Source organism: Solea solea, chromosome 10, assembly GCF_958295425.1.
Source record: "Solea solea chromosome 10, fSolSol10.1, whole genome shotgun sequence".
NCBI classification, from domain to species: domain Eukaryota; kingdom Metazoa; phylum Chordata; class Actinopteri; order Pleuronectiformes; family Soleidae; genus Solea; species Solea solea.
In genome coordinates this window covers 7741512-7766827 of record NC_081143.1, presented here as the reverse complement: position 1 = coordinate 7766827, position 25316 = coordinate 7741512, and the positions used below count along the sequence as shown (strand labels likewise).

General features: G+C 39.4%; 3 protein-coding genes across 3 annotated transcripts in view; 2 read left to right on the top strand and 1 right to left on the bottom strand.

The window, feature by feature from the left end:
- The window catches only part of LOC131466880 (collagen alpha-1(XI) chain-like), a 46128-nt gene extending 39458 nt beyond the window's left edge, over nt 1–6670 (bottom strand). Inside the window, exon 1 of the mRNA XM_058640451.1 lies at nt 6273–6670. Coding sequence (XP_058496434.1) covers nt 6273–6351 — 79 coding nt within the window. The 5' untranslated portion in view covers nt 6352–6670. The remainder of the gene's footprint in view (nt 1–6272) is intronic.
- A 2523-nt stretch (nt 6671–9193) lies between these two features.
- Nucleotides 9194–14544, top strand: LOC131466859 (retinol dehydrogenase 8-like). The gene is made up of 6 exons (XM_058640413.1): nt 9194–9323; nt 12279–12440; nt 12548–12727; nt 12913–13006; nt 13443–13626; nt 13732–14544. The coding sequence occupies exons 1-6, from the start codon at nt 9218–9220 to the stop codon at nt 13957–13959; spliced, it is 954 nt and encodes a 317-aa protein (XP_058496396.1). The 5' UTR covers nt 9194–9217; the 3' UTR covers nt 13960–14544.
- A 1269-nt stretch (nt 14545–15813) lies between these two features.
- Nucleotides 15814–23817, top strand: palb2 (partner and localizer of BRCA2). The gene is made up of 13 exons (XM_058640409.1): nt 15814–15975; nt 16260–16320; nt 16625–16684; nt 16769–16910; nt 17028–18377; nt 18736–20153; nt 20472–20624; nt 20993–21075; nt 21590–21739; nt 21868–21984; nt 22075–22162; nt 22867–23072; nt 23156–23817. The coding sequence occupies exons 2-13, from the start codon at nt 16261–16263 to the stop codon at nt 23367–23369; spliced, it is 4041 nt and encodes a 1346-aa protein (XP_058496392.1). The 5' UTR covers nt 15814–15975; nt 16260; the 3' UTR covers nt 23370–23817.
- The last annotated feature ends 1499 nt before the right edge of the window (nt 23818–25316 follow it).

The window sequence follows — 25316 nt, the reverse complement described above, 5'->3', positions numbered from 1 at the left end:
AGTTGCACTTGCAGCACTCTTATCGTATCTGAGCTCAAATATGCTGTTTGTGTTATTGGTTACAAACTGTTACAAAGGCCACACAAAGTCTTGTCCATCATTCCTCAGTCATGTCACCACAATGACACAAATGTCATACTGCCCCAATGTAAACACGCTACTGGAACTCAAATGTCTAAATTTCAGTCGTGGTTTTGTCACTTGTGTTGCCTTCAGACATTCTACTCTAATCAGCATAAAAAACTTCTGCTCAAACTTTCAATTACCTATCATTTGACTCTACACACTGTTTAGTTAAGGGTATGGAACCATTATCCAACTTTGCTAAAGTGCCACCTACAAAAACTTCCATTTAAACAGCAGACTTTGTGTGGTCTTTCCAAAGCACACAAAAACTGACACGACTGACTATCACAGTGCTTTACTGTGAGAAAAATGATTAATTCATTCAACAGTCAACCTTGGACTTGGACTCTTGCTTAAAAGAATCACTGCTTCACATTCTTGCCTCATTGTGTCCTTGTAGCTGTTAACAGAATCCATTATCCAACATATCCTGGGGGGGATTAATCAGGAACTTGAGACAGCTGTGGCTTGGCTTCGTCTCTGGTAAAGATGGCTTGTTGGAAAACAGTAAAAGAACCAACTCCTCCAAAACAAATGCACAATCAACACTCTCTCCTTACAGATATGCTGTTTCTTTAACGTTTATCATCTTGCAAGAAACAGATGTACTTAAATCCAAGCACAGGTAAACATTATTATCACAGATTAAGTTTGTGATTGTGAGGATATTGACGGGGGGCCAAGCAAGAACGAGAATGACAAACTTAAAAAATTATTTAAATTCATAAGACCCAAGTTCATTCAAACCATTAGTGTGATTAGTTGGGGTACCTGAATAGAAACTCCTAAACACAGACTTTAAGTTGAAGCAGTTTGATATCAAAGTCCCTTATCAAATGAGGAACTGAACCATGAACAATCTAACCACTGCACCACCATGCATCCATTCCTCCTGCAAATGTCTAGATACATGATTATTTATACAAACAAACTCATCATCCACTGGATTGAATGACATGGATTCAAAGTTACTTGTGTAAACAATGCGATGAATGTTACTCAAAACTAAAGATGGACTAACTTATAAATGAAAACCAGGCTGAAATATCAGTGCTGTTTAAACAGCCTTCCATTCATCATGAACCTGGCAACAGAGCAGAGGCTGCAGCTCTGAAACATTGCAGTTTTGGGACATCCTGTTGTGTATTAGTGCAAACGTCACTTTGACCTATCTGGGCTGTCACAGGAAATCCTCCTCCAGACCCTAGAGCACAACAACAACACTGAAAATAAAGTAAAACGTGAGTGAAAATAACTAAGCATTTGATTTGCACACGGGTCCACATGGTACACAGCTACACCTGGGTTGAAAAATTCAACTATGTTGCACCTCTGGCCATATTCCAAAATGTGATGTCACATCATGTTTTTTCAATCATGCCTCAAATCAAGAACACCTGCCGAAACATCAATGACTGGGGCGGAGCCAGAAGAGTGTGATTTCTCATCTGATGCAGACCTCTGCAATCGTTTAAATCTTTCATGTTGTGCTACGGTTTAAATCAGGGGTGTCAAACACATGGCCCACAAGCCAGAAACAGCCCACCATTCATCCTGGTGGATCATTGTATGATTGCAATGTAATCATAATGTGAAAAACTATATTTTTCAGTTCCAGATACCTGTGGCAAAATGTTTTGCGCCTTTGTACATTCATGGTGATCTGTAAGTTGTAATGCACATGTGTAAAATTTGGTAAACTTAGGCATAATATTGTTGAAAAGCATTGTTTTTCTTAAGAATTGTGAGGTTGTTCATGATATGTTTTGTGAAAAGATACTTCATTAAATGTAAAACAAAGGGAAACCTTTGCAGTCCTTATTTTAGGTTATTATGCTATAATTTTACTGCTCCAGCCGCTTGAGATCAAATGGCACTGTATGTGGTGTCAAACTAAAATGAGTTTGACACCCCTGGTTTTAACTTTACTGATAATAAATAATATAACATGTGGCTAAATAAATGTTTTTCAAGCTAATCAAAACAGTGACATTACTGTTTATTGTATTTAATTTAACATACAAATGCATATAACTAAGTAGAGCTGCAACAAACGATTATTTTCATAATCGATTAATCTGTCGATTATTTTCTCAATTAATCATTTGGTCCATAAAATATCAGAAAACCTTTAAAAATGTTGATTGGTGTTCGTCACACCTGGAAATGATGATGTTCTCAAATGTCTTGTTTTGTCCACAAACCAAAATGATTCACTTTTTGGATTGATTTCTTTGTTATCCAGAGCAAATAAATGAAGAAAATACTCACATTTAAGAAGCTTAAACAATAGGAAATCTTGTTTTAATCACGAAAAAAAGCTTTGAACCGATTAATCGTTTATCAAAATAGTTTGCGATTAATTTAGTAATTGATTAACAATCGTTTAATCGATTAATTGTTGCAGCTCTATAAATAACCATCAAGCCATTTACTGAACTAGCATACTACACACAACACAAAGCCTATGTCGTCTTACTCAGGTGATCCTGGTGAATTCAAAATCTAATTTCGAGCAAATACTTGCTATATGTAATGCTTAGGTCAGCTGAGTGCACAAGTTACATAAAAACACTAACTCTGAAACACTTAAGGCCAGACAATGGCAGGGAAGGCTTGACCGTAACTTGACCACATTGCTCGGATGACTCTGATCATAACTCACGATGAGCTACTGACAACTTGTTGACAGCCAGGTGTGTGACTACACTTGACAAGGAGCTAAACACAGTTAGGCGTTACTCTTAACTGACAGACAATTTAATAGCAGGTGGGGTGAAAGTGTGTGTGCAGGTGCTCAAGAGTAACAGGATACATGAGGAATTATGCATATGTGTATTGTTGCTGTTTGGGCTGGACGTGATGGGCCCAAATCTGGTTTCAATAAAACCACTAAAGTTTCATACCGTGCCTCAAGAATGAGCTGTTTTTAATGACTCGTCAAAAAACACAGTGCAGAAATCACTCAGGTTGTGTGCGGCATTGAGTATCATGACTCCTCCCCCTCATGGTTAGTGTGATTAGTCAGTCAGCTTTGTGTTTTGCTGGTATGATTCCAAACGAGGTGACACTTCAGAGCTATAATCGCAATACTGTGATACCATGATTATTTGCTCAAGGCTATCACACAGTGAGAATCCCAAAATTACAGTCATTACAATTGTAAGATATGTATATCGCAAAGACAAATTGAAGAGCAATAAACGTAGATTGTGCTAGTTTTGTTTGGTTAAGAACATACCATTAAGCTTGATTATTGTTTTGCAAGGTTTGCTATACTGCAAGCTAGCAGTTTTTTTTGTTTTTAAACCCCCTGTCATACTGCAATATCCTTCACAGCCCAACTACTTGGGAGCAGAGATAGGTTAGACTATTGCAATTAGTAAATTTACTTAAAATTCAACTTTTAAGATCTTTATTTCAACAAACTATGTAGTAAGGGATGTTTTTTAAAGTTAATATTTTAAGGGGGCATCAAGATGTTCAGTTTCTACTATGTTGCAGGAATTGAAAAATAAAAAATATTATTTAGTTATTTATTTTCAGTGTTAGCAAGGGCTTCTTACTGTCTGGGTCTATGTTAGCAGTAAACCAAACCAAGTACTTATTATATGCATAATATGAATTTGTTGGTGTATCCCCATTGCAATATTCCAAGTCATAGTATATTGAATTTACGTTTTTGTCATATCCTGCAGCCCTAGTTGCTGCCTGTCTTTCTCTTTACCTGGAGGGTGATTTAGAAATAAATCTTATTTACAAGAATGTGTTCTCTGGCCACCAGGTGTGGGGATGCTACAGGGTTCACACACACTGACCTGGGTTGACCCGAGATGACATTACAGGTCTGGAAGTCACATTAGTCACTTCAGTAATGACCTTCACAGAAAGTGAGGTTTGACCCAGATGTTTGTGTTAGTACTGTCCATATAGGCAGGTACTAGTTAATATTGGGTACTTTTCAGCTTTGTCAACATCTCAACAGGTGAAAGCAACATGGTGGAGTCACTGCCAAGTCACCTGCTCGCTGACTCAGTGAATTACTGGTGTAGTCCTGCCTAAAGCAAGTGGATGTAGACTTGTAAAATCAACAGACATCAAATGAGGAAAACAACAGATGTTTAGTTAAGTTAAGGTGAAGGATGTGTTGTCGGGCAATGTGATACTTTAAAGACATTTTTTATTTGTTAGATTGGATTTTTATCATATGTGACAAACAAAATAAACCATCCTCTGGGTTAATTTAGCAATTGTTCTGGACCTTTTAATATTCTGGATATGTCTATGATCTTAATGCTAAGTTAAAATAATTGGCACTTCTTTTGGCTAATGTTAAAATTTAAATAACTATGAGTTACTGGTAAACTTCAGCTCTTAATGAAATTCTTGTTATAAGACCATAGATACTTTATAAAAAAGTTGCAGTTCCATTTCTCCTGAGGACGTCAACAAAAATATATTAAATAGCCACCAGGGGGACAGCACGAGGGATTATTTATATCCCTCAATAGGAGCCTGGTTGCAAGTGAAACCTCTGAACTTCCTTTTGCAAAAAAATCAACATGGCACTGATCAAATTGCAATCCAGGGTGCTTCAAAACCTGAGTTCAAATTCTTCTAGGTGACGTCACGACTGGTTGCAACGAGTATTCAACTGGAAACAGCCGTTAAAGCTGTGGTGTGTAACTTTTAAATATAAATGAATGTCTGTTGTATTTGAGCCATTGCCAAATGAGTTCACACAATGATCCAATCAGCTCCAAGTGACTCTGTATGTATCAGTATAATGGTGTTTTGTTCTAGTGTTGCCTGGTGACAAAGAGGGAGGGATTTGTTGACAGAGGCAAAAATAAATGTTTTTTTGTTTTTTTTAATATTGTTGTTAAAAACAAATGCATACCACCAAGTCAAAAAATACATTTGAATCTCAATTTAATATTTAAAAAAAAGTCTTACTCTGATCTGTCCTTGTGGTTAAAGTCTGGGCCAACTGGAGAAGGCAGGTTTCATTAGACTGACACTTTGAGCAATACTTAATCATTCTTTAAAACCACAAAACAAGACATCACAGTCCTTAAGCAAAGGATACTGATGCACACAAGCTATTATCTTTATATACATCTGTGACACCATGCTCTAAAAGCCCATAAAGTCTCCACATATGATTGAAGTGCAGCTTTATGGGATACTGTACCTACAGTATGTGAAACCAGTAGAGTTGAGCACAGCTCATTTTAATTTACCGCAGCCTGCTCTCCATTAGCCAACTGTTAGTGTTAAATATCCTGCACTCTGCTGTAACAGAGCAGAGAGATGCAGTAGGTATGGCAGAACAAGTCTAGACATATAGGCCTATGTCTTTTCACTATCTAGCAAATGTGCAGTGGGTTCAGGGAACCCAGAAGGAACGAGGCAGCTCAGTTCAACAAGCATGACCTGGCATGACAAATTCAGATGTCAAAAAAGAGACTTAAGCCTGTTTTTTTCTGGATGTTGTGTAGAAAATGGCAAGAGATGTTTGAAGGCTGTGTGTGTATGTATGTGTGTGTGTGTGTGTGAAAAGATGCACAAATGATCTACAGTGAGTGTGTTTGCTATCATGGATTGAAATGATATCATAGATGCAGAGCCGGCCCAAGGCATAAGTGATAAGTGAACTTAGTGGCTGCCCCCCCCCCCCCCAACAATTTTGCATGTTAAAGAAATCTAGATATATTTAGATATGTAAATAGTGTCTAATAAGTTAGTATCTTAACTTATTTGGTTTTATCTTGAAATTGAAGATTGCTTTAGTACACTGTTTAATTGTAGTGCTTACTTTTTGTGATTTTACAAAAGTGACACTAGTTTGGTGTAAATAACCAAACTAAAATCAATGCAATGTATAGTGTTTGTACCAATAACAGTCAAGCACTGGCTACTCTTGGGGGGGGGGGGGGGGGGGGGACGACACATGGAAGACTTTCAAACTTGGCTTTCATCAGCCCAGGAAAGCCTGGAGGGCAGGTGGTGATAACTGGTAGGAACCATGGTACAATAACTTTTAACTTCACTACTTTTACAGCGAATATAATAATACAAAAAACATGAATATTTATGATTGAATCCAGGGAGTTATCTACAAACTAAAAAAGAAAGCAGCCTACCTGCCCATGAGGTGTGAATCACCGCCACAAGCGCCAACAGCAGCCACGTCTCGCGCACTGGGCTCCACTGACCCATCATGTGGCATCTACAGTTGTCGATGCCGCGGTCAGTACTGCGCACACCTGCGGTCACAGGAACGTCGGCTGTGCACGAGTCAGCGTTAACGATGTAGCAACAGTCTCGCGCTCGGGCGTCTTTGACGTGCACTCCACCAGCTGCCAATTAGGAGCGTGCATATGCACATTTAATTGAATGATGGGCGATGATGATGTGCAGCAGACCTGGACTCCTCTCTGCGCTGCTTTTCTTCACGCTGGACGGATGAAGAAGGGAGACTAGCGGAGGGGAGAAAAAAAAACCTTAATCTTGGATGGTCTTCCCTTCTTCACCAGCAAAGAACTTTCCTCACTTTCTTTTTCTCCTCCCTCACTCCCTGCCTCCCCTCTCCTCCTCCTCCCCTGGATGACCCCTCCCTTCACAGAGGGAGCTGCACAGTAACATCATTACTGCGTGGGTAATTATTTACAACAATGTTGTTTGAGTGATTTAAGGAACTCTCTCTCTCTCTCTTTCTCTCTCTCTTTCTCTCTCTGTATGTATGTGCAAGGGCACGAATTTTCAGGCACACATACCTGTGCACGTGTGCATGGTGTTTGATATAATGGATATAGGGATCAGTATCGGTCTGATACTGATCAAAATCACCAGGAGGGGAATTTAAAAAAAGAAAGAAACAAAATGGCGAAGCAGGTAAACCATGTATGACATGAAAACCTGAAATATAATTTAAATTTAGCATTGCTGTTTTCATAAAATGTCATAATTAAATGAATTCATTACTTCCATCCATCCATCTTCTACCGCTTTATTCTCCACGTGAGGGTCGCGGGGTCAATTACATGCTGGTCCATAAAATAAAACAAATAAAAAATGAAGGTTCCCAAACCTTGAAATGATGATGTTCTCAAATGTCCACAAACCAAAATTATTTAGAAACCAGAAAATATTCACATTTAAGAAGCTGAAAAATCTTGTTTTACCCAATTAAGCAATTCTCAAAATAGCAATCTTTGCAGCCCTAAATGATTTGCCATCAGGCCAGCACCTGGATTATTATTTATTTGGATCCCCATTAGCTTCCACAATGGTGGTTGCTAATCTTCCTGGGGTCCACATTAAATACAAATAAAATTAAATTAAATGTATGTACAATTCTTCAGCTTCATCAGCACGTTGATATCACAACAGCATCAGGAACAGCATCCCTAGACAATAAGAAACTGAAGGAGTCGGTCATTACATCAACAAATAAATATAATTGCTCATGTGAGAGTGGCTCTTTAATGAATATAAATAAAATCTCAGGATGTTTGATATGAGTAAGTAACATTTTCCGTGTTCCAACTAATCTTATACATTCAATATGAACAATGAACGCTTGTGCTTCATTAATTTACTGCGTTCTCTCTCTCTCTCACATAAACACACAAAGCGTGCTAGGACAGGACAACGGTGCTGCCCAACTAATAAAAATATGCTGCTGCAGATTCCAAATTCCAGTGCCTGTCTGTCTTTGCCCACCACAGTCTCTCTTCAAACACACCACATTTGTCCTATAGGCTTTTTTTTTTAAAGAAAAGAAAAGTAACAAGAGTGTAATCTCTGCTTTTTTAACTTTATTCTCTCTGATCATTTGTTATCTCTAATGTGGAAAAGTCAGGATAGGCCAGCAGCTGGATGTGTCAGAGACGTTTCAAGCGAAGTTTATGGCTGAAAACAGGCTGAGAGCCTGACCTCAGCACATGCACACACATGTATACATCCACACATGAATACCTAAATTCATGTGGAGCCTCAGGTCTCCCCTGTTCTGCTTCAGCTTCCATTTACATTACTCTGTACTGACACTTACTGACACTCAGGCTAAATTATGACCATACTGGGAATAACATGAGCAGGAATTAAATCACTACATCTAGTCAATTCTTAATATATCTAGAGTATGCAACTAAATGCACAGAGGAAATCTGAGTGCAACAACACTTGGTCTATAAAAATATAACTACTACATTATACCCACAGCAAAAACTGTATTTAAAAACAACTTCTCAATAGGAACTGTGTTTCCAAAAGTGTTTCCAACTGTATCCAACAAACTATGCAGTTTTTAGATAAAAATATATGAAATACATAGTAGTGTATAGTAATGAGTCTCACAGTCTTACGACTGACTCTTTTTGAGGAAGCCAAAATGAAAATAGATTCCAAACATATTTCCACAGTTCCTTCCTCCAGTGTCAGGTAGGTTGCCTTTAACCTCATGACTGGCAGGTTTACTGGTACTTTCAAGTGTGTGTTATGTGTGTGTGTGTGTGTGCATGAGAGAAAGTGTGTGTGTTTGTCAGTCCTTATTATTAGTCAGTCTCTCTGACTCTCTCTCTATCTGACAAACGACAGGCAAAAAAACATCCTCGAGCACCATCATGTGTGATGTAGGCAGGTTTGTAAAGAACTAACTTGAAGTAGTGCAATGCAGTGTACTCATTTGTAGCAATAACAATGTTGACCACTGGGTGGCGCCAAACCACTTTGCAGCGGGTGACAGGTTGGTATGTAACTTCATTACATACCAACATACATACCTCATCGGTTCTTTACAGTTTATATTTCTCTGTTCATTAGAAAACAGAACTCATACAGAGTAACTGGATGATCAAAATTGTGTAGTTATAATTATATGTGTTGGTTATTGACTGAAATATGAGTTGACTGTTGTAAGACCCAGTGGATAATCCTGTGTGTAGTCAGTGCATGTGACCCTGTCCTCCTCTTTCTTATCCTCTTACAGTGGTCTAACCTCAAATCGCCTCTCATCCCACAGAGCTGAGCTTGTCTGCTGGTGCCTCAGTTTGCCAGCAGAGCAGTGGTGAGAGGACGCAGAGCCATGGCGAGTCCCGGACAGAAAGTGGTGCTGATTACAGGCTGCTCCTCCGGTATTGGCCTGAGGATGGCTGTGATGCTGGCAAATGATGAACAGAAGCGTTATCACGGTAAGTGCACTCTGTGTGTGTGCATGAACATGAACATGGTTTGAATATGTATCTTGTCAATGCATACAGAGCAGAGCAATAATTTAATTGCAGACAGCTAAAAATTAAAATGACATTACTGTTTATTTTTATTTGCTTTATTAATACTATCAATCCTACTCCTTTATCCGTAGAATCTATGGCCTACTGATTACATAAAGACTGGAGAATAGCTTGCATAACAGTATTACAGTATATGACTTCATGCATTAAAGCACTACTATGTGACTTTTGCTATTCCTGCTGTCACTGTAGCAAACACGCCACAAATGTCTTGTCATCTTGACCTGACCACAGGTCAGGTCAATCTTTTCAAGCGATTTGGTCTTGACCGACACGTTTCCAGTGTCAGACCGGATTATGAACATTGGGAAGGATGAATGGACGAGGACTGTAAATAATACATAATACATGGCGAAAAGGAAGAGGGGGATGCTGCTGCTGTTAGGTGGAATAGTGACCCCGGAAAACATTTCTTTGAGCTTTAGAACAGTACCCCGCCTCTCGTAAGTCTCCTCAAGGGACTGACAAAAGAAAGTTCCATCCATCCAACTTCTACAACTTTATTCTCCATCATGAGGGTCGCAGGGGGCGCTGGTGCTATTCCCAGTTGACATAGGGTGAAAAAGTCCATCACAGGGCCACATAGAGACAAACAACCATCCACTCTCAGCTATGGTCAATATAGAGTGTCCAATTTGCCAACGCATTTCATAATGTTACTTTAAAGCCAGCGTTTCTGTGAACTGATGACTGAATTGCAGTAGCTAAAATCATAAAATAAACATGTACATGCATCATCTAGATTCAATACGAAGGAGGAAGGTCTGAGGTCACAGTTTAGAACTTTAAAGAATCATCAGAAGGGTCTACATCAAACATTTTGCAGGGAACTCAGGCCACATGTGTGTTAAATAAAGAGGCTTCATGAATGATAACATTTACTATTTCTTTAATGTTGTTTAGTCTGAAATAGTTTCAAGACACCTGCCTTTTTAAAAACAAATCGGATTCTGTAACTGCAGCCATAACTCAGAACAATAGGGTGTGGATTTATCACATACAAAAAAAAACTTTCTTGGACACTAATGGAGTTACAAAACTTTCAGTCTACTGCAGTCAATTACACTAATCAGATTGTGTCACTGGCTGAAGAATATCTGAGGTCTGGAAAACAGATTATGTAGAACCAGATGCTTTATGACAGAAATGTGGCAGGAAAACATGAAGCAGCTTTTATCACTCAAAATTAGAGCTAATATTAGGGGGAAAACAGCTTGCTACGTGTTACCATGGAGACTGCTTTCTCCCACAATATATCTGTTATTAATAACAACTTTTTAAAGCAAACTAGAGGTGCACAGTGTATTTTTAATACAACACACATAGCACAACAGCACTTTGACATGCTTGTGTTTCCCAGTGTAAAGATTAAAATAAAGAGGGTGATTTACTTTTACTGCAATCTCTTAATTTGTCCTCCTATCACATTATTTACTTAGTTCCTTCCATTGCTGGTGTTCCGCTGGAGTCTCATCTGTTTGCTAACTGACTCATCTGCAGTGTGGAAACTGATGTGAAACTATTGCTTCCCCATCAGTCAGAGAAATTCATTAAAACACTCACGTTACATAATGTAATCATGTCAATAGAATGTTGACCTTTTGAAAACGGTCAGTGGAAATGATTTATTTAAGGGGCTTTAGCTTGTAAAGATGCAGCTGGAGGATCCACAGGAGGAAGACGTCGTTGGTATGCTCAAACCGCGGGGTGTTGTAATATCACCGAGGTTTGAACGGACCTGTTAAGCTCCAACCTCACTATACATTATGTCCCTGATCCAAACATAAAACCATAAGTCGCTCTTAGGACAGTAGACCACAGCTAAAGCCACAAAGTAGACCTGGTTAGGACTATTATAACCTGGCTTGTAGAGTTTTAATGTGGAGCACAAGCACGATGTTAATGCTCATGTGTAAACAGCTTTCAGGCTGTTTATAATCCAAGAGTCTATGTTTAGGCTACTTCAGGTTATCTTCAGTGCTGCCTTGTACTTAATTTACTCTCAGAACTTCAGGAACTAGAATTACCAAACAGTAGTTGTATGCCTCTGCTAACTAATTAAGTTTCAGTCTCATACTTTACAGATTTATATAACATTCTAGATGTGGGAAAGAAAATCTAAAAAAATATATATCATCTTTTTCTCTTTTTTACTGAAAATTGTAAAAGGTTTTACCACAAGCTTCATCAACAGATAAAGGTTAAAGTATCAGTTGCCAATTTCCCTCAAAAAGTATTGCATGTTCTGTTTTTCAGTGTTACAGTGGCACCAGAAACATATTTGTGCATTCACTGTGACCATGACCTTTGACCCTCACAATCTTATGAGTTCATCTTTGAGGCCAACTGCAAAATTTGCACCAAATTTGAAGAGATTCCCTCAAGGCATTCTTGATTTATCATGTTTAAAAGAATGGGACACCTTAGTGTGTGTGTGTGTGTGTGTGTGTGTGTGTTCGCCCACCTTTCTTTGGCTCATTGACTTCACATTTGTCAATCCTCCCTCACTCTTCTCCATGACCTTTACACCTTTCACTCAAACGTTTGTTCCTATGACAAGAATTGACCAGAAGGCTTTGTTAACATAACACATGTATATATGCGTATGTACATTTAGGGTTAGGGTTAAACACAAATGTTCACAATTTGTAAACTGACTCGTTTAGCTCAACATTCACGGAAAAAAAAGAAGAACTTGTTCAATGAACAACATTAATTGAATGTTCGTGTTCATGCAACGCTGCCTACAAAATCACAAAAATCACAATATACTGTATGTCAAGACAATTGTTTAAAATTTAAATGATCTCTTTTTAACACCTCAGTTGTTTCTCTTGTCATCCTACTGTGCAGTCATTGCCACGATGCGTGATCTGAAACGTAAAGATAAGCTGGTTGAGGCTGCAGGGGAAGCCTATGGCAAAACTCTCTCTCTGGCTGTACTCGATGTCTGCAGCGATGAGTCTGTCAAACAGTGTATTAATGGCATCAAAGATCGACACGTGGATGTCCTCAGTAAGTAAACGTGAATGAAACATGCTGTTCTTATGATTGCTGCTATGACTGAGAGTGAGCCTGATAACGGTCCATCTTCTTTGTTTCCCTCCTCTTCTCCTAACCAGTCAATAATGCAGGTATTGGCCTAGTGGGTCCTGTGGAGAGCATCCCCATTGAAGAGATGAAGAATGTGTTTGAGACCAATGTCTTTGGAGTGATCCGCATGATAAAGGAGGTGATGCCTGATATGAAGAAAAGAAGAGGAGGACACATCATTGTGGTCAGCAGCGTGATGGGACTGCAAGGTGAGCAGAGAGGGAGGTGTGATGAGAGAAATGAAGGGAGAGGAGCCGAGGAGGGGCAAGGACAAAATTACAGGGTTGTCTGCTGCATTTTGATGGATGAATTGGTGGGTGATGGACAGGGAGGCTAATGGGGTTCTCCTGCAGGTCTTTTTTCATGTTGCCTGATGATCATTCTGTCTGTGCAGGTGTGGTGTTTAATGACGTGTACGCAGCCTCCAAGTTTGCCATTGAGGGCTTCTGTGAGAGTATGGCTGTGCAGCTCTTGAAGTTTAATGTCACGTGAGTTCCACATTTCCATCGTTATCACCACAGCAATACCATTTCATAAAACTACGCTGACACTTAATCTCTTTTATCTGATTCAATAGTTGCAGAGCCAAAAATACCATCTGCAGCTTGTTTTGACTTAACGCTTCAATATGCAACTTGTTAACTGAAAAATAACAGCTTCAGAATAATTTTGGCATTGTTAGAATGGAGCCTCTGTCATTCCTGTCTGCAAGTAAACCTCTGTCCTTGCACTATTAGCAGGTTGTGACAAATGTGTAACTTAATGACAATCGGAGACACAAGCCAAAATTAGGCCTAGTTGAAGTTCAAGAGCAATGTTTAATTAGTTAATTTAAAAAAAGACGCCTGAATTACAGTGGTTTAAATCTTCAAACAAAAAATGTTTATGTGCTGCTGAGTTGAGCTCAATTGTCTCTTTCCTCAGAATGTCGTTGATTGAGCCGGGTCCAGTTCACACAGAATTCGAGGCAAAGATGATTCAGGAGGTGAAACAGAGGGAGTGTCCTGGTGCTGATCCTGACACAGTGCATTACTTCAAGAATGTCTACCTTCCTTCTTCCATTGACATCTTTGAGGTTATGGGACAAACACCTGACGACATCGCCAGAGTAAGTTTCAAGCAGCAGACTCAGCCTCACTGTATCTTATCTGATAATCTGAGTTTGAGTGCAATTTTGCTTTTGCTTTCTTTTTTTTCTGCCCATCCTCTGTAGTGCACCAAGAAAGTGATCGAAGCAAGCAGCCCACGTTTTCGTAATCTGACCAACCGTATGTACACGCCCATCGTAGCACTGAAATATGCTGATGAAACTGGAGGTCTATCTGTCCATGCCTTCTACCACATGCTCTTCAATATGGGGACGCTCATGCACATCAGCATGAATGCCATGAAGTACCTCACCTGTGGATGTCTGAGGAGCAGAACAGTTTCACCAAACTAAAACATGCATGTTTCACACTGCCAGACTGGCAGTTTGTCGACCTGAATAAAGATCACATGCTACCTCACCTTAGGTGTTTTCTTTAGAGGATCACACAAAATGTAAGGGACTAACATACTGTACTTGCCCAGGCTCATATAGTGAAATATAGTCACAAATCCACAAACCCATTCAACACTTTTTGTGACCTACCTTATTTCATTCCATATATACAGTCTGTTTTATAATTAATGTCTCTCTTTTTTTCTTATGTATGCACAGCTACAAAAATACATATATCAAAGGTAAACAAAGAAAACACTATAATGATTTTAATATTCATTTTCAGCCCAGAGTGCCAAATGTGTAATTATAAAACAAGCTGTATGAAGATATCTTTATTTTATCCACCTCGGTCTAAGATAACTTCACATTTAGACTATTTTAAACTCTAACTGTTTGAGAGAGAGTAACACTTTTTTTTCCAAATGCTGTCAATGTAATGTCTGCCAACTGTTTCGGCATTCAGACGGGGGTCAAAGGATTCAATAATGGAACATAAACCTGCTTAGATTTTTATCCAATTAAATTCCCCAAATGCCCCACCCCCTTCTAAGACTAAATGATTATTTGCCAATTAGTTGTCATCATCATAATCAAACAGTTGTGCTGCCAACTTGATGAGTGAGTGGTGTTGATGAGTGGGGCAGCAACAATGGCCGTGACAACTGCACATACCTGTAAGAGGCCAAAAAAAAAATTAAATACTATTTTTGTTATGTTTATGGCAAAATGTGAGGACACCAAAAAGTTGTGGAGTTGTGGACACCAAATTGTTCAGGCTGAACAAGCTCTGTTTGTTTGGGTTGAAATAAGCTACGAGAATAAATGTTAAAAACACAAGTAGCTCTTGGCCATTTTCAATTTGTCAAAGTAGTTCTCAGACGAATAAAAGGTTGGAGACCCCTGTATTAGGAATTATTAATTAAACTATCCAGGAGTAGTTCTTATTCTCTTTCGATGCATTAAAGCAGTGTGAGCATTAAAGCTGGATAATTAGAAAACAATGTTTAAAGTTTAAAAATAAGATAATTAAAAATAATTATTAAATGGAAAAATAAATAAATAGCATACAGTATTATTGAAGTGGTGTGTATTATTTTGTTATGAATGGATTCAAATAAGGAAAAATATGCTTTTTTCAGGAAATTACAAATTTGCTTATGTTGTATATACACTGCACACAGATTGTATAGATAGAAATTACAAAAGTGGGTTCTGATTTGTATTAAACTGTTCAAAGTGCTAAAGTTGTGTGACATTTGCTTTATGACATGGTGCACTATCATGGCAGAAGTAGGCCACCAGCTGAGACTATCTTCTTCTATGTTTTCTAGCTGACAAATGTTTGAAGAACCTGTGTGTCTGGCTCAGACTTCTGGTTTTGACAAAGAGCAGATGGATTCCAACATGGCCCTCTGGGCTCTTCAGCTCATTATTTTCTGATAGAATAAAATCAAGTACATCACACATTCAATATAGCTTAAGCAATGCACTTTATTTATGTTTTATGTTTTATATTTTTTATTTAATTTATTTACCCTTTTGTTCTTTTTTCTATAACTTCAACGCTGACCTAATATGGTGTTTTGTTTAACGGTCAGTATTTTATGATGTCATATTGTCCAAGTTAATAAAGTTAATAGAGCTAATGCTAGCTTGAATTCCTGCAACATATTTTTTAATTTAAAAGTTACAATTAATCATATATTTTTTATATTTTGTCCATTCAAACCACACAAATGTTTTTTTTAATTAATATAGAAGTGATGTAAGAGTATGTAATGATTACGAAATGACATTTAAGGAGAAAAAAACAGTAGTTGTGACGACTTTACCTGCTTCCTCCTGCTGATCGAACTCTCTGATATCGATTGCCCAAGTCTGCTGTGTGAGTCGCGGGAAATTAGAACTAAATCGATGCCTGTGCCATCGATCATCAAAATAAACTCTCATGGACAAGCTAGCGGAGTGAGTGTAAGTCGCACTTTAACGGTAACAAAATAACCTCATAATGACCCGTGTTATCATTACAACAGTGGGACACAATGTGTGAAGACCCTACTTAGCCTTTCCTGTCGTTAACGTGTCACTCTGTTTTTACGTAACTTTCGTCAAACCGTAGCTCTCTGGTGACGGCAAGCCACGGTGTTTTAAACACACAGTCAATCAAATTCAGTAACGTTTTCGTATAATTGAACTAATGTCACGCTTAAACTCTAAATTAGTGCTACAGCTTTTACTGTTGTGTATATGAGCAGGATGGAGAGCAATGTGGAGGAGCAGCTGAAGACAACACTGCACTATGATGACAAGGAAAAGGTAGGTATTACACGTTTAGTATTAGTTTTGTTAAATATCGATCTTCAACTGAAGAAAAATTACCATTAATACAGTTTCAGGGTGCACAGTCTTAAGAGTAAATGTACTGAATTAGTACTGTAGCTGATTTGTTGTGGATTAGTTGTATGAAGTAGCAGAAAATAAATAGTGACTTAAGAAACGTAGTTATTCATTTACGTTAATTACTATTTTCTTAGGTTTATCTACACACAGTAGCTAATTGAAGTGCTTCAATGGAATAGAATAGAATATCTCTTCTAAGACTTTAGCATTTCACTTTCAGCTCCGTAAGAAGTTGGAACTCTTACAAAGGGAATATCTCAAAACAGCCCAGAGACTCCAGGTGAGACATAATACACTTTCTCTCTGCTTTTATTAGTCACATGCAGAAAATCTCTGTCTCACACACATGTTGATATGTTCACAGCGAGCTGAGCGTTTGGATGCCGTGCGTCGGCATGTGAAGAGCAGGATCTCACAGCAGAACCACCAAGACCAGAGTGACCCAGAGGTCAAACCTCATATCAAACCGTCATCACTGACGCTGAACTCCGCCAATGCATCACAAGGTATGCTTTTAAGAATGTTCATCCAAAAACAGTCATATGTTTGAGGTCAGACAATCGTTTCCAGGAAGAAGATAGAAGTTCAAAATGAAAGTCACTGATTTGCTCATGTTTTGAAAGTTCCAGCAGATCCTGATAACTCGAGAAGTAGCCAGGAGATCAGGTTCCTATTCCCCTCTGATGCTGCTTGCCAGAACACCCCAGATCCCAGTCATGATGCAGATGGAGGGCACAGACCCAGTTCTGCCCTGCGCCTCAGGTCTTGGCGCAGCCGTCTACGCTGGGAAAGGAAGAGTGCAGAGGCCTCCATGCTCACAGACAACAGTGGGGATGGTAAAGGGCAGAGTGAGAAGATTGAATATGCCAAAGAAGAGGGAGAAGAGGATAAAGTCAAGTCTGAAAGAGAAGAGGTTGTGAATGAAAGTGAAACGTTATTTTCTGCTTCAGAGACACAGTCGTCCTCTCTGCTGCTTTCACACTGGAAAACACATGCACACACTGAAATAGGAGATATGCAGGGAAAAGAGATGCAAGGGAGTAATGAACTAGGGGAAATGGAGGTAGCAGCTGATGAGAAAAAAGGATCAGAGTTGGTCAAATTTTGGAATGCTGCTGAAGAAAGTATTAAAGGTTGCACACTGAATGGAAAAATAAAGGAGAGAGAAGGAGATGTGGACCAAAATACAGCGGATAAAGTAGGACATGAGAAAAGTGACAATAACATCATTGAAATAAAGGAAGAAAAGATTGGGAATGAAAAGGATGAGATGAGTGTTGGTCTCCTGGACTCCTGTACCCTCGTGGAAGGACTACTTTTCCCAGCAGAGTACTATGTTCGAACTACAAGACGTATGACATCGTCACAGAGTCAGCCTGACATACAGGCTGTCATTCTCTCCCAGTTGAGCGCAGGCCGACATCGCAGGAGCCGCGGCCGTGGCAGAGGAGTCAACAGACACACACATAGCAGTGAATGTTCGGATCAACACATACGGACTGAAATCTCCCCTCTGACAATTGCACCTGTACATACACCATCACAAGTGAGTACTGTTGATGCGTTGGATGAGCTCACTGGTAACAGTCCTAGCTTCAGCGAGATTTCAAATGAAATCTCTCACAGTGCTACTCCAAGAAGAGGCAGAAAGAGAAAAAGAGGCAGGGGAAGAGGAAGGACTCCGACCCCACGATCCTCTCTTATCCATCAAGCAGCTTATGTAAAGACCTCAGAGGATCTCCAACCCACCACCGTCCCTGTCTCCTCTTCACAATCTCTCCATGCACCTGGTAAACCAAAGCCACGTCACCCTCTTGGAGAGCCTGTTCCTGTGGCAGATGATAGTCAGCCTGCGTCCACTGCTGCAGTTAATGAAGCTCAGAGCAGCCCGGCCTCTGGAGAGCTGCAGAAGCTCTTTCCCATCTTTCTGAAGAGCAGCAGCAGGACAAACGCATCCGCACAGATAATTCAGAGTGAGTCTTACATGGTGACATGTATAAATATATAATCGTAAAAATTGAAATCAGAATTTGAAAACTCAATTAGATAGATAGATAGATATCCAAGTCAGTCGATATCAAACAATGCGTTTCAGATGATTAAAGGCTGGTTTCTGCTAAGTTAATGAGACTGGTAAATAATGGTTTGAACTTTTTAATGGACAAAAAATAACAAACATTAGTTTAACACAGAGATATTTCACATATCGTAGGTAAAACAATTGATTGTATGTGTGCACAGTCCTACTTTATAGCCAACAGTTAAGTAAGTTTCTCCTGAAGTGTTTCCATTATCTCACATTATTTTTTTTCCATCCTGTGACTCCTGTAGGTACACCGAGCTGTAGTTCTCTCCTCTTGCCTTCCTCTCCTTCTGCCCACACTTCTCTTCTTCCTCTGTCATGGCTGACCTCTGGCTCGCTGCTCAGAAACATGAGGAATCTTGACATCCACCAAGATTTTCATCTCCCTGATGACCAGTTTGCCTCTCTGAAGCTGCACAAGCTCCGCAAAGTTGCCATGGAATTAGAACATTTCACACCTCCCTCTTATAACACTCGGAGTAGCAACCGCTACGCTCACCTCTGCCCCAGCCCCAGTGACCCTGTGATGTCACTTGCCCTCCCACTCAGCCTCACGCCCATGATTGCAAATTCACAAAAACAGGCTGCTACACAGTCTGGAGATGAACAAAACATGCCAGTAGGATACTGTAAACTTGCAAATCCATCTTTAGCTAAAGAGCCATCCAACCAAGAAAATACAGAGACTCATAGAGAAGAAAAGACTGAAAACCTGAGTGCAAAGACTCACAGCACCTCAACAGAATCTGTGATAGTGGTTCATGATTTTGCTGCTGATTGTTTACATCAAACTTCAGAGCAAGACACTGAAACTCTGAATGTCTCAGCCAGCAACACACAAACACCTAGTGACCAGAATGACAAACCTCAGCTTCATGTCAGTTTTGTAGACATGTGTGTAGATAATGTGAATGATTATGAAGTCAGACATTGTGCTGGGGATGTATCTTCTTTGGAGGATCAGAGTACTTCATATCACCAAGGAGAAGACAGAGCTGTCATCAAAACCCTTTACTTTGATTGCACGCATCAGGAAATGCCTGGGGAGCCTTTTAACAGCTGCACTGCTGCACAGACATGTAATGACAGTGAAGCTTCAGGAAAGTCTCCTGCGAAACATCCTGATGTGAAAACTCCTGACAAAGGCCTTAATGAGACAAGTGAAGCCGCCACACATCCTCCTAAAGACAGCGCAGAGGAAAATCAGTGTTTACCACACCAAAGCGTCCACTCTCAGCTCCTGCTGAGCCCCACACTTGCCTCAGCACCTTACCCTTTCACAACCACATACCTGCCCCCCTCAGCTCTCATCTCCAGCCCTACACTTCCTTCTGTAGGACTCACCCCCCACCGTGTTTCCACTAGGCTCCCCCTGACCTCTTCTCCCTCTGCGCCAGCTCTCACTCTGCCTCCTCCCCACAGTCCAGCATCTTTAACCCCCTCCCCTCCCACTCTCTCTCCCTGTCAGTCCATCACTTCCATCCCACCTAGCCAGCCTCTCATCCGCAGTCACAACCAGGCTTCGTTAGAACCACCAGATACAGGCAATCATTGTCAGGTGGTGGAACCAGCTTCCTGTCCAACTGAATCCTGCATCCAGTCACAAGGCACGAGTGGTCAGGAGACTGCAGAACAACACGTGATGAGATGCATGGACACACTGAAGGTAGAAAGTTTTTCTTTTCTTTTCTTCAGGATCCATTTTTGAATATATATATGTGTGTGTGTGTGAATATATATATATATATATAGACATCCTTAACTTGGGTTAAGTTAAGGATTAAGGTGATGTATTCTCACTGCAGATGCTCCACATAGATGTGTTTGAATCATGATTTGAAACCTAACACTTTTTTAATCATTAAATTTTGAAAGTGGTTAATAACACATTTTCCTGTCGGCTGACAAATTGAGAAGAGATCTAGTTTATTGCTTTACATGTACTTTATGGTAAGAAAAGTGTGTCTGTGTGTGCTCTGTTCAGGCTCCAGCAGGTGGCTGTCTGGTGGACACGTGCTGTCTGCTTGGACCCTCAGGCGGGTTGTGTGTTGCAGCAGCAGGGAAGTGGGCAGTGTGTGTGTGGAGTCAGACCCCAGCTTCTGACTGGAACTTAATACACACCTGGACCTTCAATGATGTGAGTGTTTTTTGTCTTTTTTGTCTGAAAAACTGTGAAGAATGTACATGCTTTAATGACTTAGAGCTACCTGGTGTTGTTTTCTTTTTACAGAATCTATATTTCCATTAGAAATATTTCTCATTTAAAAAGATTAATATTAAATATTATTAATTATATTATCAATTATATTAATATTAAAATATTAAATGCATGAAAATCCTCAACAAAAAGGTTTTAGAGACATGTTTGAAGAATTTGAAACACAGTCTTCTTCCCCATCAATGCTTTAGTTCTTACTGTAGAACATTACCATTACCAGTTCTACTTGAGAGGAAAGTTAATGAATGTCTTAATGTTATGTTTTATTTGTTTGTGTTTGTTTACAGCCTGTGATAAATGTGTCTCCCATCCCTGATGCTGCTGGACTGATGATTGTGACTTTGGGTCAACTGGAAATCAGAGAAGTGAGGTGAATACAGCACGGTCAATGAGATCTCTTTTAACGTTGATTTGCTGCACCAGCATCAACCCTCTCATGACCATCATGATATTCAGGCTGCCTGGATTTATTTTGATTTTATGGCTGTAGGGCTGTAGAATTGTCAAAGAAAATTCAGTGTGTGAGTTCTTCTCCCCCTTTTTCTGTGATAACTCTACCTTTAATATCTGGCAAACGTTTAGGAATTACAGTACTGACGTGGTGGTAACAGAAGGGTTAAAGCTGGGGTAGGCAATATATTTGTGGCATCATTGAGCAATAATTGGTCTCTGGTCCTTTTTTTTTCTCATTAAATAAAGGTTAAAATTGTTATTATCTCATATCACAAATCACAATGTCAGTCAAAATAATCGCGATTAGATTAGATATTAACTCATCCCTACTATGCATGTGTGTGTGTGTGTGTGTGTGTGTGTGTGTGTGTGTGTGTGTGTGTGTGTGTGTGTGTGTGTGTGTGTGTGTGTGTGTCCGTCCCTGTGCACAGGTTGCTGTCGTGCTCCAGCCTCATGCAAGTGCTGCTGTGTGAGGGGGTTGTCCAGGCTGCGTTGGGTGTGTCCAAGTCCAGGGTGGTGACCTCCTCCCACTCAACAACCGGTTCAACCCTGCAGGTGTTTAACATATCAGACCACGACAGGTAACATAAAGCTGTTATATTTATTCTTTACCAGTTATTTTCACATCTGCTGAGCTTATTCAGTCACTAATTCCTCTCTCTCTCTCTCACTCTCACTCTCTCTCCCTCTCTCTCTCTCTCTCCCCCAGCACACCAAGCTCTCAGCCTCTTGTGTCTCCTGGAGTTTGTGTCGGGGCCCTCGCTTCAGTGGATGGACTCTCTGATGCTGTGCTTGGCACAGATGAGGGGGGGCGTGTCTTTGTCTGGTAAGTGTGATAAAATCAGGATGTGAATTGGATTACAACAAGTCCCATTAACTGACTAAAGCTTTACATTTCACATTTGGTTTGTTACAGGAATTTAGAGACGGGACAGCTGCTGCGTAAAATCGTCCTCGGTGACGGTTTATCACACACAGCCTGTCTGAGAGGATTCTCGTCCTGTGTAAGTCTGCTTTTTCATGCGCATGGTACCATTTCTACCTTGGGGTGTCCCAATCCTAAGTGTCAAGTGTAGGATTGGGGGAAATCTGATTGTTACTAAACTTACTAACAAGCTCTGGCTCCTTTATTAAAAGTGAGATTCAAATTATTATTTATTTTACTGACAGTGACCATTTTTCTGTTACCGATGCAAATATTGGATGAAAGTATCAGATTGTCACTCAGTACCAGGCATATACTTAATACTAAAGATACATTCCCAGCTAGAGGTGGACGATTAATTGTTGATATTTGCCATTTATTTAATAATTGACATTGGCCAATTATCTATCATGAATTGTCCATTCATTATATGATGCATTTTTGTTCTCAGAAACTTGATAAATGTTGCTACATCACAAAAACTTCATTTTTTATCCAAACGTTTCTCTTTTGATGAACTGTTTCATGTTTTTAATATATAGATTATACATAATTTATATTGAATTTAATGATGACATTGCACTGCAGTGCAGACATAAAATGTACATTAGAGTGACAGATCATTACTGTTGTTCAATAACTGTTTACTCCATTTTTTTGTGATGATTTGGTATCATTATTGTTGATGATTGGCCATCAGCTGCCCTGATTTCTAAAACTGGCACAGAAAAGAAAAACCCATCTCGGTCAGTGTCTTACTCCGATGTTTATGTTTGTGCTCAGGGAGTGTTATTCGTACTGCTGCAGCATCAGTCGCTCAGCTCCCCGGACGAACAAGAAAAAGAGGCCAAAGGAAAAGATGGAATCTCTTCAGAGGAGGAAGAGGAAACTAAGAAAACCGCCTTGTTCTCCTTGCTCGCCGTTAACCCGCTGAACAGCAAATCTGTGGTGGCTACTCGACTGTATCCACCCAAAGCCTGGTCTGGCAGGTGAGATGAAAACAGGTGAGGAGTGTGTGGACCTGTTCTCATACACTTGTGTACCTAACACTGTGCGTCTGTGTGTTCTGCAGACTATGTGAGGCCGATGTCAGCAGCTCCAGAGTGGTCGGTCTGAGTCAGAGCGGCTGTGTGTGCGTGTGGGAGCTCGGGCGACAACGGGCCACCAGGATGGTGTGGGCTCCTGAGGGCGAAGGGTGGCAGGTAGCTCGCTGGGGGGGACGAGACACACTGGTGACCGGTCATCTCAACGGAGATGTCACTCTACACTGCTACAGAAAACTATAATAGACTCTTAAGTTCCTTTTAGCTAAAGCAAAGCTCTTTCCTGCATATTTCTATAGATTTTAACATGGGACCTTTAAAGTTTTAACCTGAATTTGTTGTAAAAAGGTTCTAGGTTGCTCAAGAATAGGAATTCCACTACTGTAAACTGAGTACGTTTGCGCCCCACTGTTCAAATGTTATTTTGAAAAATTGAACGATGCTACAAACTTGCTTGTTTTCCTCCCACCGGCGTTGCGTTTAAACACTGGATGTCTCGAAACTGAACTATTTCTACTTGATGGTGAGATTTCACCTTTTTACATCCCGGAAGCCTCATCCTAAAAAAACAAGTTTGTGTTTTATTGCTGTTGCTTATTTGATGCTGTATGTTATCATATATTTAAAGAAAAAGAAGTGTTGCCAAAGGTTTGTTGTTTTTACATTACATTAAACATAAATGTGAACTCAGTATTTTTATACGTGTTTTTTATCTGTATTTACACGACTGTGAATACTGATCAAAACTTACAGACTTTCTGAACTGGGTTATCACAGGTTTGACACAAGCCCACACTTATTTTGGAAGACTTCATTAAAAAATAGGCATGAGAATTGATATCGGTCAGTATCAGTATCTGCATGGGATATGAGAAAATATAACTAAATATCAGCAAAACCATTTTAGCTGAGTGGGCTGTTTATTTCTTCTTTTTGGGGAGAACAATATTTGTTACACATTGGGAGAATTATCTCTTTTAAATGACGTGGCATAAATGTGTTGTTAGCAGCTTCATAGTACATAAATGGTCTAAAATGACTATCGAAATAATATCTGCATCAGGTTTTCGATATCGGTATCGGACACAAAAACAACCAGCAAAAATGTAAAAACTTTTCGTTGTCCTCTTCAGACAAATCCATATTTGTCCCGATACCACATTTTTGTTGTCTTTGTTGTATGTTGAGTATAATTTTTGTATAAAAGATGGAAAATACAATAACGATATTGTTGAAAAAAAACAACCAGACAAATTAAAAACTACTAAAAGCAACACATTTTTATCAGTATTGATTTGTTTTGCAGTAAAAGAGGACATTGAGCAGACATCCACTGTGCCAGGTCAGCTCACCTGAAATGAATGCACCACGACATGTGTTCTGTTCCTGTTATGACAAGTCAAAATGTCTGCTGCACTAAAGAAATGCCATTCACACTCACACTGTGCTACAAATCATCTTATTTTTAAAACTGTTAAATTTTAACTAACACATGTTAGTAAATGTAGCCACATTTATTGGTAAGGTTTACGCTTCATAATGCTGCCTTCATGTGCAATCCGAAAGATGATACTTTCCATTTGTGAAATGCGAAATGTTACATGCAAGTGCTTTGGTGGTTGGGAATAAAACAAATGGCTGACACACGGTTCACGCTTACCTGCTCCTTAGGTAACAACCAAACAGTAACAGCATTTTCTTTGTATATAGATACAATATTAACATTTCGTACACAATCAACAATAAAGGAATTATTTCCCAAATTTCCCGCTGGGAATCACGACATGATGGGGCGTTTATGTGCATTTTGCACGTCGGTAATTTAGCATAATTTTAACATTATTCCGATAGCACGTGAAGGCAGCACATACAAAATCCATAAATCTCTACTTTATTATTTATTATTATTATTATTATTGATTTATATTTTTTAGCAACCTTTTCTTTGACTTCACTACATTTCAGAGACATATTTGAAAGATTTATATATATATATATATATATACATATACACACACACACGTCTGTCTAATACATTGGTTAAGCATTGTATAAAAACAAGTACCAAAAAAGTATTTCTTACATAAATAAACCCAAATTGTATACACAAGACACATTTTATAATATTTGCATCCGAAAAATGAGTCCCACCACTCCTGAATACCATTTAAGATAAGACAAATAACTGGA